The sequence below is a fragment of the Colossoma macropomum genome, unplaced genomic scaffold (genome assembly GCF_904425465.1).
Source record: "Colossoma macropomum unplaced genomic scaffold, Colossoma_macropomum, whole genome shotgun sequence".
Classification (NCBI taxonomy): Eukaryota; Metazoa; Chordata; class Actinopteri; order Characiformes; family Serrasalmidae; genus Colossoma; species Colossoma macropomum.
In genome coordinates this window covers 7933252-7947794 of record NW_023494810.1, presented here as the reverse complement: position 1 = coordinate 7947794, position 14543 = coordinate 7933252, and the positions used below count along the sequence as shown (strand labels likewise).

At 38.0% G+C, this 14543-nt stretch overlaps 1 protein-coding gene across 3 annotated transcripts in view; it reads right to left on the bottom strand.

The window, feature by feature from the left end:
- The window catches only part of LOC118799887 (E3 ubiquitin-protein ligase RNF123), a 191228-nt gene that overhangs the window by 33657 nt on the left and 143028 nt on the right, over positions 1-14543 (bottom strand). For all 3 annotated transcript variants that reach the window (XM_036559966.1, XM_036559968.1, XM_036559967.1), the window contains exon 37: positions 1585-1679. In XM_036559966.1, the coding sequence (XP_036415859.1) occupies positions 1585-1679 (95 nt within the window). The remainder of the gene's footprint in view (positions 1-1584; positions 1680-14543) is intronic.

The window sequence follows — 14543 nt, the reverse complement described above, 5'->3', positions numbered from 1 at the left end:
ATAAACTATTATTTGACAAATATATTTGTTAAAGCAGAATTTAAACCTAATTTTGGACAGCTGATAGCACATTATTTTATATCTCTTTGAACGGTAGTGTTATGGTCACTACCGACTTCCCTCACTACTGTGAGTTTGGACAGAATTTTGTCGGGCTCAGACCAGGTTTAGGGGGCAGTATCAGACTCAAACCACAATGCTGTGCGTTGGGTTGGACAGAAAATGGGTTCGGACCAAATTTGATTACATTTTTAATCTCCAGGTATAATTTTACACAGCTTCCAAGCTCAGTCTTAGAAGTTGGTTGAATTTTCAGTGTCTCACGATTAAAATCTGGACAGTCCATTGTTCTGAGAACACCAGGTACACAGGTAACAGCTACACATCCTTTCAGACCCATAGCACTGAGCTGTGTTCTCACAGTAGAAGGATGGACAGAAACACCTGTGTTTTTTTTTTTTCAGATCTGAAGCAGCTTGAGTTTCTCCTCTCTCTCAAAGATGAAAGCTTTAAGCACTGTTTATCTGATGGGGACAGTTTTGGTGTCTACCAGGTCTTGCATTGTTGAGAGGAGTTTCATTTTCGCTATATATTTTAACACTTTTTTGAACTCCAGTTTTGGAAACTCCCCTTTTCACTTATTTTCTCTTATATATATATATATATATATATATATATATATATATATATATATATATATATATATCTCCTCAAAAATAACTCCTTCAGTCGAATTAAACACACTTGAGAAAGACATTTGAAGGCAGCTCAGGTGAGTTTCGGGTGAGTTTGTCTCTTTGAAGGGGAACAATGTTACTGACACCCTTGGGAACAGCTTTTGTTGGAAGAAATGTTTCATGTACTTAAAGGTGGTTTGGACTGGAAATTAAGTAACATGCAGCCTACTTGGAATATTGGGAAGGTGCTCTTTATTCATTTTACAGCCATCTGCAATGACTGTAACAGTAATAAAGCACCACTTATCTATTGGTAAATAAGATAGTAGTATATGCTTTAGGCCACTCAACAGTAGTTGCTAAAATCTATAACACTGACAATAAATTTGGCTGCTTCAAGAAGAAGTGGAAGCATCACCTGTGTTAAAGTTTTCACTCATATCACTTACATTAGCTGGATAGCTTGTTGCTATTAATACATACTTTCATAAAGGCAAACATATTTTTGCCCCACTTTGTAGCCTGAATGTGCAGATGCAATTCCAAGCTCCGACTTCCCATTACCGTGTTATATCGATCGCAAGTTTTATTTACAAATGTCGAATTTTTAATACCTGACTGAAGAGCATCTGAATGGGGAAATCAGGTGGATATGATTAGAGCTGCGATAAAACTGCAGGAGCTAAACAAATTATCCATTAGTTTGTCATTAGTGCCATACAAATTTAGTCAAACCTTTCTGCTCCATGTTAATAAACCTATTACTGTCCATTATTTCTTGATGTTTTTTTTTTTACAAAGTTAGCGTTCCTTCCAGACTTGTGGCCTGTAGCATCTCTTATCAGCCTTATCCAAATTCGTGTGCCTGGGGAGCGTGTTTGGTACCTGTTTGGGCCAGTGTACTCACCGCTGTTGTGGCCGCAGCTTGTTTGGATTCCTCTGTCAAGAAGGCAAGCATCTGTTCCACCTTCTGCTCCTCTTCTGCACTGATGTAGTCTGTGTCTGTGGGAGAAAACAGACAGAGCAGGCATTACTCAAAGACTTTACATTCCCTATAAAAGCTTGAGAGCAGAAAAGTTACCTTGAAAAGCTACTTTTACAACAGATTTTGTATATTTTATAACAGCAACTATGAAGCCTAGATAAGTGCACACAATATGAATCATATCAGGGATGTCTTAACCATTGTACTCCAATACCGGATGCATAACTGACACCCACACCTAATTATATGCTTAATGACAGAGTACACTCAAATCCTAGTACATTGCCATCATAACAGGAAGGAAAAGACTGAATGTTGTGGGTAAAGGTCAGATATGAGATCCTCAACCTTTCATCAAGAGAAACTAACTAGACAGATTGCATAATTTACTCATGTACCTATTGCTGCTGTCACGTCAAAACCTCATAAATTGTTACTGGACAATCATTCAATGCTTTTTCCGGGGGTTTGAATTTCATTACATTTGAAAATGTCATCTGCCCTTCACATTGGATCAGCTTTCCATGATGAATGAAGTCACTTCAAACACAATCATTAAAATGAATGCCTCTAAAGTTAATGTTTTAACCTTGTGTTAAAGTGCTAAATTATTAATGCACTCTTTTTTTTCATGCAGGTAACAGGTAACACATTTTCCTAGTTTGAGCCTTTGAACTATCCATAGTAGTGCAGGCTGTAGCCCAGCTGCAGTGCACCGTATGTTGCTATGATAGAATCCACGATCCACGACTTAAGCACTCTTGTTCAAATACAGCTTTTAAATGGCTTTTTTAAGCAATATCTTCAGCACCTTCAGCAGACTACATTGGACAGTGCTCTCAAGAGACCTATGGATAAATTAATAAGCAGCAAACTAACAAAAGCTACAGCAAAGTGGAAAGATCCAGTTACCCTGGAGAGCTTCCACTGAAGAGCTGGAACCACTAACTGCATATATGATATGTATGATATATACTATTAGTTGGAATGTGTAGCTACTGTTACTAGATGATAAAATGATAAATTTGGAAACTGCATTCACATTAATGCATCATCAATTATACAACACAAAAAATGTCAGGTGGTACAACCACACAGTCCTAAAAAATATATTTTAAAGTTAATAACCACTTTTGCAAACATATAAACTAGTCTTTGTACTTGGGCACCTGTATAAACCTTTGTCCTTGAACTCAAGTTTATATATACTTTTTTCCAAATAAACAAACATTCTTATAATAAAAACGCTATTTTGTGGTTTTCCAAGGCTTGCACCACCTGAGTCAGTTTTCAAAATTTGTGACAGGGCTACTGATCTCAGCATTGTACTATTAATGGTATTCAAGAAAATCAGAATTTACAGACAAACGTTTTTCTGAGTTAAGTACCTTTAAAGCTGTCCTCTTTTGGTTCAAGCATAAAATCATGCAAAACTATTTAGAATTGTTAGAAGTTTCGAGATGGTCGTAAAGGGACTGTCGTGGACAGCGGACAGCAGACGTTTATAATGAGCCCCTCCCCCAAAATGGTCCTGGGGACGGGCACAAGTATTCTTACAAGTACCCTAAAACTGAATAATCTGAATAATCTATGACCTTCATTCTTCAATCATTTGATAGCTCTAAATAAAACACAATAATATTCATCAATTACAATTACAATCCTCCCGTGAAGGCACCACTTCAGAGACACACGGTTTTGTTGCGAGAGCAATAACGTATTCAGGGGTGGAGGACAGTGGTCGTGACATTGTCGCTGTCACTCATATTCAGGTTTCCATTTTTCAAAGTTGCCAACATCAGCCTTGACTGAGTCAGAAAAAGGTAAGCGCCAAGGGAAACGTCTCTTGTAAGGTTGTTACTCAATCTATCAATCATTAGCTTCAAGCGTGGATGCGTCTGAGGAAATTGCAGTAGCAGGACCATGGGAATTCTCCTCCCGCTTCTAGACTCATCATGAATGTGTTTGGACACTGAGATTAGCTTGATAATTATACAGGAGCGTGCAGAGTAGCAAGCCAGCCCTACGCCAGCTTTTCTCCACTAGGCTTTCACCAGTTTCATTCCCCATTTTAATTTCATGCCTGTCTAGTCTGCAAGCTTCTAAATTGGCCTTGGCAATGCCAGTCATCACCATTCCCACCTGGAACCTTTTGGCCGAATGACAGCGTCAATCTCAACAGTAAAGAGAAAAGAACTAGACAATACTAAATTCAAAACCGCACCCTGATTGTGTTAGCAACCTCAGAGCATCTGGAGGGCAAGAGGTCAGCAGGCAAGATCTGCAGACATCCATGATGTGATCAGCTTCCTACAGCGCTCTGAAGAGATGGGCTTCCTGGCAGGAGGCCAGAGTGGACGAAGCAGAACACCTCCGATTAACCAATTTCTTCTGATCCTAACCACATTGCCTGGACAAGACCTGCTTTGATTGTTCCTGATTAGAGGGAATTAGATGTTCCTTGTGTGAGAACTGTCTCCAATTTCTCTTTAGCCAACAATTCGCCTGGTTCTTTTGCTAACTCGTGTTGCAGAAGGAGGTCAAAGCTGAAGCTCCACTGGGGGACTGACGGTCTTATGAGAGTGATCTTAGTGAATGCCAACATTCTGCTGTTCAAGCAGAATTCCATGAACCACATCTGCTGCCTGAGTTGGAGCAGATGGGAACACGTCACATCTGGGGACTTCAATGTGTAGTGATATTTACACTGCATATTAATGAGATGCTTTTCAAAAGGCTACCTTAATGAAATGTTTGGCATTTTTGGGAAGGGAAAATTTGTCCTCAACTGCACAGCACCTTTCATGATAGCCATGAGAATCACACGCTAATTTGATAAATAATCTGAATGCAGGAGGATTTGTTTACAAAATTACATTTTTAGCTAATGTTTTGCTCTGATTTTCTTGCTAGTGGTAGCCAGGAATGAGAACTCACCCACAACCTCAGCTCTCGTCTACTGGCCAATTCGCTTTCCAATGCCATCCCAAGGCATTAACTAGACTCCTGAACCACTCTAGAGGATGTACGTCACTCACAACCTACACAATTGGATCATTCCATGATCTGCTCTAACACGGCTGTTGGGAAACAGGAATTCAGCCAAAGACTGCCCATCTGTTGGAACCACTGAACCACTGGATGATCACTACAACACAGACCTCCAAACCTATTTCAAGAACAGATCTTCTGTGGTGGTTTCTGCTTCCTTCCCAGTCTTCTTGCTTTCTATATATCAGTGTTTTCCAAGTCCAGTCCTAGACACTTTATTGCATTGCGGTTTTACGTTTTTATTGCATTCAGCTCAAAACAGGGTCGATAATATTAGGGATGGACTGAAATTTCAGCCACTAAAACATTACGGCCAAAAATAGCCGAAAGTACCAATTTCAGTCGTTGTCTGAAAGAGAAAAAAAAGGCCAAAGACTTTGGCTGAGGTCAACAACAAAGTGTTAAAATGTTACGCTTAATAAATAATTTGAATGAAATTAAAGTGAGAAACTGTGATAAAAACAGTTCAATTCCTTCGCTTTCCTGCACCAGTTAGCAGAGACATGTTTGGGCAACAGACAAACAGTTAAAAAAAAGTATTTCATGGTTTCTTTGAGGGACATCAGACAAGCGATTTGTAATCACTGCTCAGGTGTCATAACTTCTCTATCACAGGGTTGATACCACTTCAAAACACAACAACCCACTTGATTTGAAGAATAAAGCAGAACAACAGAAGCAAACAAGCTGTAGCCACAGCTTTGGTACTGACTAAAAATTCACAAACAAGACTCAAAGTGCAAAGTATAACAAAAAATAAGAGAATTTATTGGATTTAGGATTAGGATTTAGTGGCATACACTGTAGCAAGCACACTGTGATCATATTAGTAGGTTTATTTGATGCAAACTATTTTCACTTACTCTACGCTCAGTTTTGTCCAACTGAAAGCAGATTATATTAATAATAAAAATGCCTTCTTTATTACATTGTAGTTCATAGTTTAGTGCATTAATTCCCAATAAAATTCCAAATTAAATTAAAAAAATAAATATACATATATATATAAAACTTCTCTTCCTCTTTCTGGTTTCAGCTGTGTCTTAAATCTCGGTTTCAATTTTAGCCAAGAGTTCGTTTTGCTGCATCAATAATAATTATGTAATAAATAGGACCTGAACAATATGAAAACTCCACTCAGTCTTGCTATTGTCTCAGATTTTAGCAAATTTTACTTGCGGTGTGTTCATCATAACACAAAACAAACCTCTTCACATAGATATTGGTGGGTTTTTCCAATCATTAATAAACTGGGGAAACCTTAAAATATAAACCAACATGTCAGTCAGGCCCCACTAATGATACAACTTGGGTAGGTTTGAGCACAGAACTGTGCAGAGGAGGTGGCTCATGACCGGATTTTGGAAATGCTGCTCAGACTGCATGATGAATTCACAAACAACCTGTTCTCCCTCAGCACATGGTTTGTGTGCTGTTTGAACTGCCCCAGATAATCCATAATGCATTGCCAGTGTAGCTGTGCTGGTTCATAACACACAATCACCCTTCAATATAGGCAGGTGGCACTCGCTCAAACTGTGATTTCAGCAGGAAAAGCTCTTTCTAACACAATGGCCCACTGAGGCAATCACATCCAGCAACTCACGCTGGATACTGTCATTAAAGGCTTTTTCATATACTTTAATCTCTGCTTGGTACACGACTGGTTATCAAAGGCAACGGTGAAAACAGGGAACAGCATGAGTGAGTTCGGCTTCCTGTAACTACACACAATTCTTTATCTCATTCTGTCTTTGGATTTTCTTTTGACAAACTCTTTGTTGTTGTTAGACATGAGGCTGAATGCAGAAAGCAATCTCACACTGGACTACGCTGAGAACCATAATCCTCTATATAAAGTAACGTTGGCTGTACACTGAAAATTTCAGGTTGCTCAAAACCCCCCATGAAACTACATCGCACTTGAGCTGCATAATAAACAGCGTGCTGCAACTCATCCAGACACAAGAGCTGCATCTCCACTTCATGAAACAAGTTTCATGTAACAGCCAAAAATCAAAGATCCAATAACGCATCACGCAATCATGCTGAATAACATACTTTTAAACAACTCAGTGAATCAATGGTAAACAAAATAAAACAGAAAGTGTTTTCTGCATGGTAAAAAAGGAGACCCCCCCCCCGACTGACTTCACACAGGTTAGAAGTTTTTATTTTGTCTGTTTCCTGAGCCGAAACAATAAACACAAGTTTCTCGAAGGAAACGTTTCTGTGAACAGCTGCATTAATTAGCAGGCTAACACTAACAGCTGTGCAGATGCTTGCTTTTGCCACCATTTATTCTTCTTTAGCTTGCTGTTATCCTGATTTACATACCTAGGTTCTCCTCTCCTCCCCTAATGCACTGAGTTCAGATTCATTTTGAATCCAAAGAATGAAAATTACAACAGAAGTTGAGACCGAGATGCACTCTGTGATGAACTTGTGCTTCTAGGACAGGAGGTAAGAGGTATCGAGTAGGCTACAACTGTAATTGTACTTCGACATTAATGTTCAAAGGCTTACATACACATAACAGATAAAAAACATACGTTTATCATCGCTGTCGTTACAAAACCTCACCCATTTTTGTAGTATTTTTACTTTTTTGGATAATTCGAGAACTCCAGTTCTTCAAGCGTTTGACGAATTGACCAGCAGAAATAGTCCAAAAATACTGAGGAAAAAATCTTGTTACACAAGCTTCCATCTGAAGTTAAGAATGTTTTTTTCTTCTCCTGTAAAGTTACCACTGTGGTGACACACGCTTTTGTCCTGAAAGGGATGATAAAGTAAAGAACCCTAGATAGACAAAAGCCAGACATACAGACAAGAAAACAAGAATGGTACTGACAGCTGGAAAAAACATGTGAAGATGATAAAAGTGCAGATACTTTATATAGTAAAAATGATACAATGTATTAAAATACTTGTAGAGTAACTGAATATGCATGAAACATTTTGGGAAGTCAAACTTTATTTATATAGCACTTTTTTGCAAAAAGCAACGTCGCAAAGCAGCTTTAGAGAAAAAAATCCGGGTCTGAGCCCCCATGAGCGTTGCCAATGGCAGAAGTGGCAAGGAAAAATTCCCTAAGAACAAGAGGAAGAGACCTTGAGAGGAACCAAGACTCAAAAGGGGAACCCGTCCTCCTCTGGTTGACACTGGATAGCAAACAATAACAGCAGAGAATAAGGTTTGACCATCAGTTTAAGATACGGAAAAGTAACTGTCAAGCTTGCATGGAAATTATGACACAGCCAACTCATAACCCGCAACTAGCTGCATGAAAGTTTTACATTGTAAAGGGTTCCACATATGATTTCTCAGGCATCTTTGCTCTTTTAGCTTCAACGGTCACTTGGAAAGCTGTGCAGTTGTTGCACTCTGAGGTGAGATGAGGTGTTGTGAATGCTTAGAATTAATTTATAATGTATTAAAAAACCCTTTTCCATATATTAACTTTTTTTTGCAGTTTAGTACAGTTTTTATGGCTTGAAAAACAACAAAGCATCCGAATACTCAATAGAGAATTGAATACCACTGTAATGAATGAATACTCAAAGATTCTAATCATTCAGGACATTTCTAGTATTTCATACTTTTCTATTGGCATGTCAATCAGAAAAAAATAGACTTGAAGCCTTCCATCATTCGTTCTATTGACACTGAACTTCTTGCTATGCATGGCAGGTTCAAAATGCCACATTAATAACACAGGACTGCTTTGAAAGCAGCAATAGATTTCTGCTTTTCATCTAAAATGTGCTCTGTTTAGCTCTAAAACATGAAATATGCCCACCATTTGACAACTACTGCTTTAAAGAAAAATTAACATAAAGCAATTGGTTTTATATTGATGCCTATCTGCAGTGCCTTTGAGTAAAACCCAATTTGGCTAATCTTGCGAAAACAGAAACTGAAACAACTGTATTAATGTACTAATTTCACATGTGTGACCAGCTCTATGCTTGCACATGGGCAATACTGCCAGCATGAGACTATCATACAGTTCTAATTTAATAACACAACATGTGAAACTGGCAGGGACAAGAGGCTAATGGAGTGTCCGACACATTCCCCCGTTCTGATTAATGCAGTTACGGCAACACCTGCCCCTTATTTTGAATCTCTTAATGAGCAGAAGCTATGAGGCAGCAAGGAAAGCTCCACTCGTCTTTGAGTCTCATATGGAGAAGCAACTGACAGTTTTTCATTACGAGGCTTTCTATTTTTTAATAAGCTCAATCGTGGCACAAATGAGCAATGGCAGCTTCCCTAACACATGCCCTGTGGCTAGAGCTGTCCCCATCTGTATGATTCCAGCCACATCACGTCCTGTGGCCCTGGTAGCTCCAGCAGGTTTTTTGGATGTTGTAAAAGAAAAAAAAGCCTCATGACAATTCTGATGTTATTCAAACCTCTGGCAATGCATGAGGAGTGGGCTTGGATATAAATGACCCAAATAAGGAGTAGGAAAAGCAAGGGAAGGAGGGGTGCAGGGACTTGAAAAAAGAGGGGCAGGCGGGAATGGCAACTGGACACGGTGTCCATGGCGACCCTCTAGTCCCCATGGGAACAAGGCAGCTCGATGCACCTCCTCGTACAAGCGGCGGATGACTGGGTAACAGGCGTCACGCCGTGCCTGGAGCCGGGCTGCGGAGGTCTCGTGGGGTTTTGAAAATGGGAACTGTATGACGAACTGTGATAACGATGGAGAACACAGACGAACAGGGACACCGATAATGCGAGTGAAACAATCAGCACACAATCGCAGTCTTGAGTCTGCACGGAGGGGCTCATTCTGCTCCATATCAAATCAGTCACTGCTCCATCATGAATGATTCAGGGCCGTGACAAATTACTGCTCCAAACTACTGCCTCCACTTGTTTCTGCCTGTAGTGGTAAGCCGTATGTCAGAATAGTCCCATGGCAAATTCTACCAAAAAAATAAATGCAAAAAAAAGCTGAGCATCATGATCATTTTACAGTGCTTGTATATTGTACTTTACACAGCGCTACTCTGGAACAACTGAATTTCTCTATGGGGATCAATAAAATGTACCTTATTTGATCTCAATCTACAATGGGGTTCTATATACATGCAAGTTTCAGAACCCCAGATCAAATGACGTTTTGTTGAAAATAGTGAAAAAACTGAAAATAAGTACACATCCTCTACAGAGAACTGTACATTGCACAACACAAAGTGCAAATACTATTTATTTGCTGAATTTAACATCTTGGGGAAAAAACAAAACATAAAAAGAAGTCTGTGTAAATGGTATGGCACATTTTATGTTTTACATTCATTTTCTTCCCAAATACATTAAACTCAACAATTAACGAAATTATGCACTAAAATTGTAGAGCACAGGTTCCCAACGCTGGTCCTGGAGTTCCCTCTGTCCTGCACATTTTAGGGTTTTCCCAGCTCCCAGCACCCACTTGAGTTGGGAGTAATGAAAAATACCCGCAACACAAAATGTAAATTGCTTGTAAATTATTCATTACATAACTATATAAGTATGTAATTACATTAAAATAACACAGAAAATTGACTAGTCTTCTAAGTGTTCAAATCCCCCCTTTTCACTTATTAGTTGCAAAATACTGCAGTTTTCATTTATTTGCTTGCCTGTTACATCACCATCAGATATTTATAGATATTGATACAGATATTGATTTACTCTATTAGCAAAGAAGTCAGAGCAGACATAGCAGAATCCTTGTTGGTGCTATCTGGAAGCATTTTAAAAGGTTACCTGTAGAACCATTTTCAACTTTTTTATCATAGAGAAAAATCATTTAACCATGCAAAACCATCACCTATGCATTCAAATGCTTCTTTGAGTTGTCCAGGTTCTATATATAACCCCTGCCGTTACTACACTCTGGTTCTCCAAAGCTTTCTCCAAAGGCAATGGTGACATATAGAACTGTAATATTTCAAAAAACAACTTAAATGCATAAATAGTACCTTGGATGGTTAAATGGTTCTTCTCTATAATGGAAAACCTGTAGTAAATGGTTCTTAGCACATAGAAATAGAGAAATATAGTGCTGTATTGAACCAATTTTGAAAAGGTTCCGTGTACCATATTCAACAGTTTTCCATCATACACGCTAAGAAAGAATTTACTGTGCAGGTGCAATTTTTGTTCATTAAGGTACAAACAACGTAAATGTACACAAAGCTACAACAGTGGTTTTAAGATCCAATTTTGTACCTTCAGTAAGTTTTTCCCAGGGCAAAAGTACATATTTGTACCTTTTTCATAAACTAATGCTTTAAAACAGAACAGTAAAATAAAAAGCCTGGAGATGAGACGGGGTGTGTGGAGTCAGTACAACTTAGAAAATATCATTGCACTGGATTATGGTAAACTTCTGTTCCCTGACTAAAGGTAATATAGATGTACCCTTGAGGGTCCCACCCCAGTGACAGTTTAGTGCTTTTTCAGAGATTCTAGAGAAGAATCATTTGACCTTTCAAATGGTTCTTTTGAGTCAACATGGCTCCATATATAACCAGCACCTTTACTAAAGAACACTTGAAGAAACACTTAAGAGTGTACATTTATATGAAAAATGTTTCTATACAGCACTGAAGGTTCTGTTGTTGTTATGTCATAGAACCTTTTTGTTACTAGACAGAAGCCTTTTTGAAAACAATGTAAAGAATCTTTTTTAAACTGATCTTTTTAAGGGTTCATACAAAAGACTTCAGTTAGATCTACCTAATGGTGATGTAACAAGCAGGCAACTTAAAAACTGCAGTATTTTTCAATTTAAAAAACTAGTTACTTCTTCTATTATACTGCAATATACTTATACATAATTAAGAGTTATGTAATGAGTGATATACACTTTATATACTGTATTGACAGGTTTAAGTTTGCACTTCTGATCTTGTTTTGTTTCAATGTCAGGCAATAACAACACCTTCTCGAAAATGTAAAGCATGTTTTAGGTGCCTAAAAAGCCTGGCTCAAGTGTTTTTGTCTTGTCAGAGGAACTCCAGCAAACCGAAGAGCGATTCTGTGCTTTCTTCTTCTGAGCTAAACACCTCTCTGCCATTCAAGCCTCTCGAGCTAAAGCTGTTTAGATTCGTGGCCCTTATTCGTGGATGGAGATGCATCAACATCCACTTAGACTAAATAATTTATCAAGGCACTATACGGCTCAGTAGTGGCTAAAGCTTGAGGTCTGTAATATGGTCAGAGAGCAGAAAGGAACCACAGAGCTAGCTAAGCAAGAACCGGGAGGAATCGATGGCACCGCATTGCAGTCGTGGGCGGATAACTCAATGCCAGTCGCACGGCTACATCTGTTTAGACGATATATAACAAAGCTGACGCATGTCACATCAGACTGATTGATTTTCTTCTGTGCCACAATCTTTCCTCGTTGTAGAGGCAGCCAGCGGCGCATCTGCCTCAATTACTCTGATTACATTTGACAAGAGTTCTGTAGGAGGGTTACACACTTCAAGTTTAAAACGCAGACAAATGATTATAGCACCCCAGTCTAATTGTGAGAATGGCTTTGTTGTTTTTTTTTTTTTACATTCAATTTAACCCCATTTCTAACTATAAGTGGGCATATAAGATAGAACTCAAAACTTTTAATTCTTTTTTGAGAGTTTACGAATTCGGACATCATCGTTTACAAATATATCTACATTTATATAAGGGCTCTCAAATGACTACCATAATTAATTGCACTTAACGGCACTGTTTTAGGCAGTTAATTATTATTAACTGTGTTTGTCTCGTTTGCTCAAATTGGGCCCTAAAGAAAGATTATTCCATTTAAATAGCCGCGCATTTTGTTATATAGTCATTTGCAAATGCTTGAACTCTCTGGTCCAATAGCATGTTTTTGTTGAGAGTAAATATAGACCCGAAATAAACATGTTTCTGAAAATAAAATTTCTCTGCAAATGTAGTGAACAGTCTCTATGTACTTGCTGAGTTTACTATATAATATTATATATTCATATATATATATATATATTATATATCTATATATATCACACACCATATATATATATATTATATTTATATATATATATATATATATATATATATATAACACACACTTATTATATATATATATTATATATATTATTATATATATATATATGTAAAATGTGCTATAACTTCTCAATTTTGTTGTTTTTTGGTCCAATTTGCTAAATTCAGTCTAATGAACAGTAACAGTGCACTAAAATATGCAGTAGAGTGCTCGCTGCAGAAGATGTGTTAACATATTTGCACAAATCAACAAAACATGTCATTTAACAAGGGCACCCAAACTTTTGCATATGACCGTAGTTAAATGAGAGGACAAAATAAGCTTCATCACTGGGTTTTAATTACTTTCAGTAATTCAGTATCATTATTCTCGTGAATGCTGCATGTTCCAACCAATGAGTGTATATACCATATATATCACTGCTGTCAGAACAAAACCTCGTATCTCCATTCTTTGAAAGTGGCGCTGTTTACATCGTATGTACATTTCACAATGAATCAACCAAAGGAAACATCCCAAAATGACTAAAAAAGTCTGGTTCCACTGACTTATATTAGAAGTAAAGAATGTTTTCCTTCTCATACATATACAGTCAGTGGTTCCACTCCTCTGTGATTGTAGCCTCTCGCTTTCATTTATACAGCTTGTGGATTCCTGTTACAGTGGAGGCTCTCAAGGGGAACAGGAGCTTTCTACTTTGCTGTAACCTTTGTAGGTTTCTCTTTGTTAATTATCCACAGGACCCCTGCAAGCTCTGTCCAGTGCAGATGCTGAAGGCGCTGAAGGTGTTCCTTTAAAAGCCACTTAACAATTGCGGATTCTATCATAGCAACAGCAGCTTGCTGCAGCTGGGCTCCATCCTGCACTCTAATGGATGGTTTGAATAGGTACACTAGGATAGAATCATTAACAGCAGTAAAAAAAGTCTACAGATTCTTCAAAATTTCTGTGTAATTAAATGGCGAAGATGTAAACCAACACAGAGAGGTTTGAAGGAAAATGCTGCTCTAGAAAAACTTGTTCACAGTGGTGGTGAGAATGGTTGAACTGTTTTGGGTTTAAAACTTTTTTAATTCTTTCAGGACAGAGAGGTACATGCAGGGCCTTGGAAGGCAAAACAGGCCCTAAAGTAACGTTTTTTTCTCTGTTTACTGCTACTTTACTGTTATCGACATTATCAACAGTCATTCTGGATAGTAAATGAGCGGTTTTTCTCTAGAATTTTCTCTATAATTAACCATTTCACATCAACATGGTTAACTGTGGATGACTTTGGTTACATCTCATCGACTGAATAATACAGAAATTTTGGAAATCAGAGGTGATTCTCCCTAATCATTTAACTTTTACAACCACAGAATGTAAAAAAAAAAAAACAAAACAGTGAAAAATGGCTTTTCCATCTGTGCAAACCTTGTTTAAACCACCATTATAGAACAATTCACTTTCTGTGGTTACAGAACAGACTATAATATTCCAACTGTTTATCCAAGCATTCCATCAGCTAAAGGCAATTATTCCTTATTCTTACAAGTAGCTGAAATTCGCTAAAGGGGTAATTACTTTCCCCCCTTGATGACTGCATTTATATTACATTACCAAACATGATTGATGCACATATATTTGTTGCCTTTTTCCCATTTCAGACTTTCCCTATGAACCGCAACTCACATACTCAAAGTGAACAGACAGAAAATGTACTGCTGAAATGGTCTTGTATCATAATTACAACTCTCAAAAATGTCACACTCTGTTAAATCCTCAGCACCAAATTTCCAAGTTAAAAGT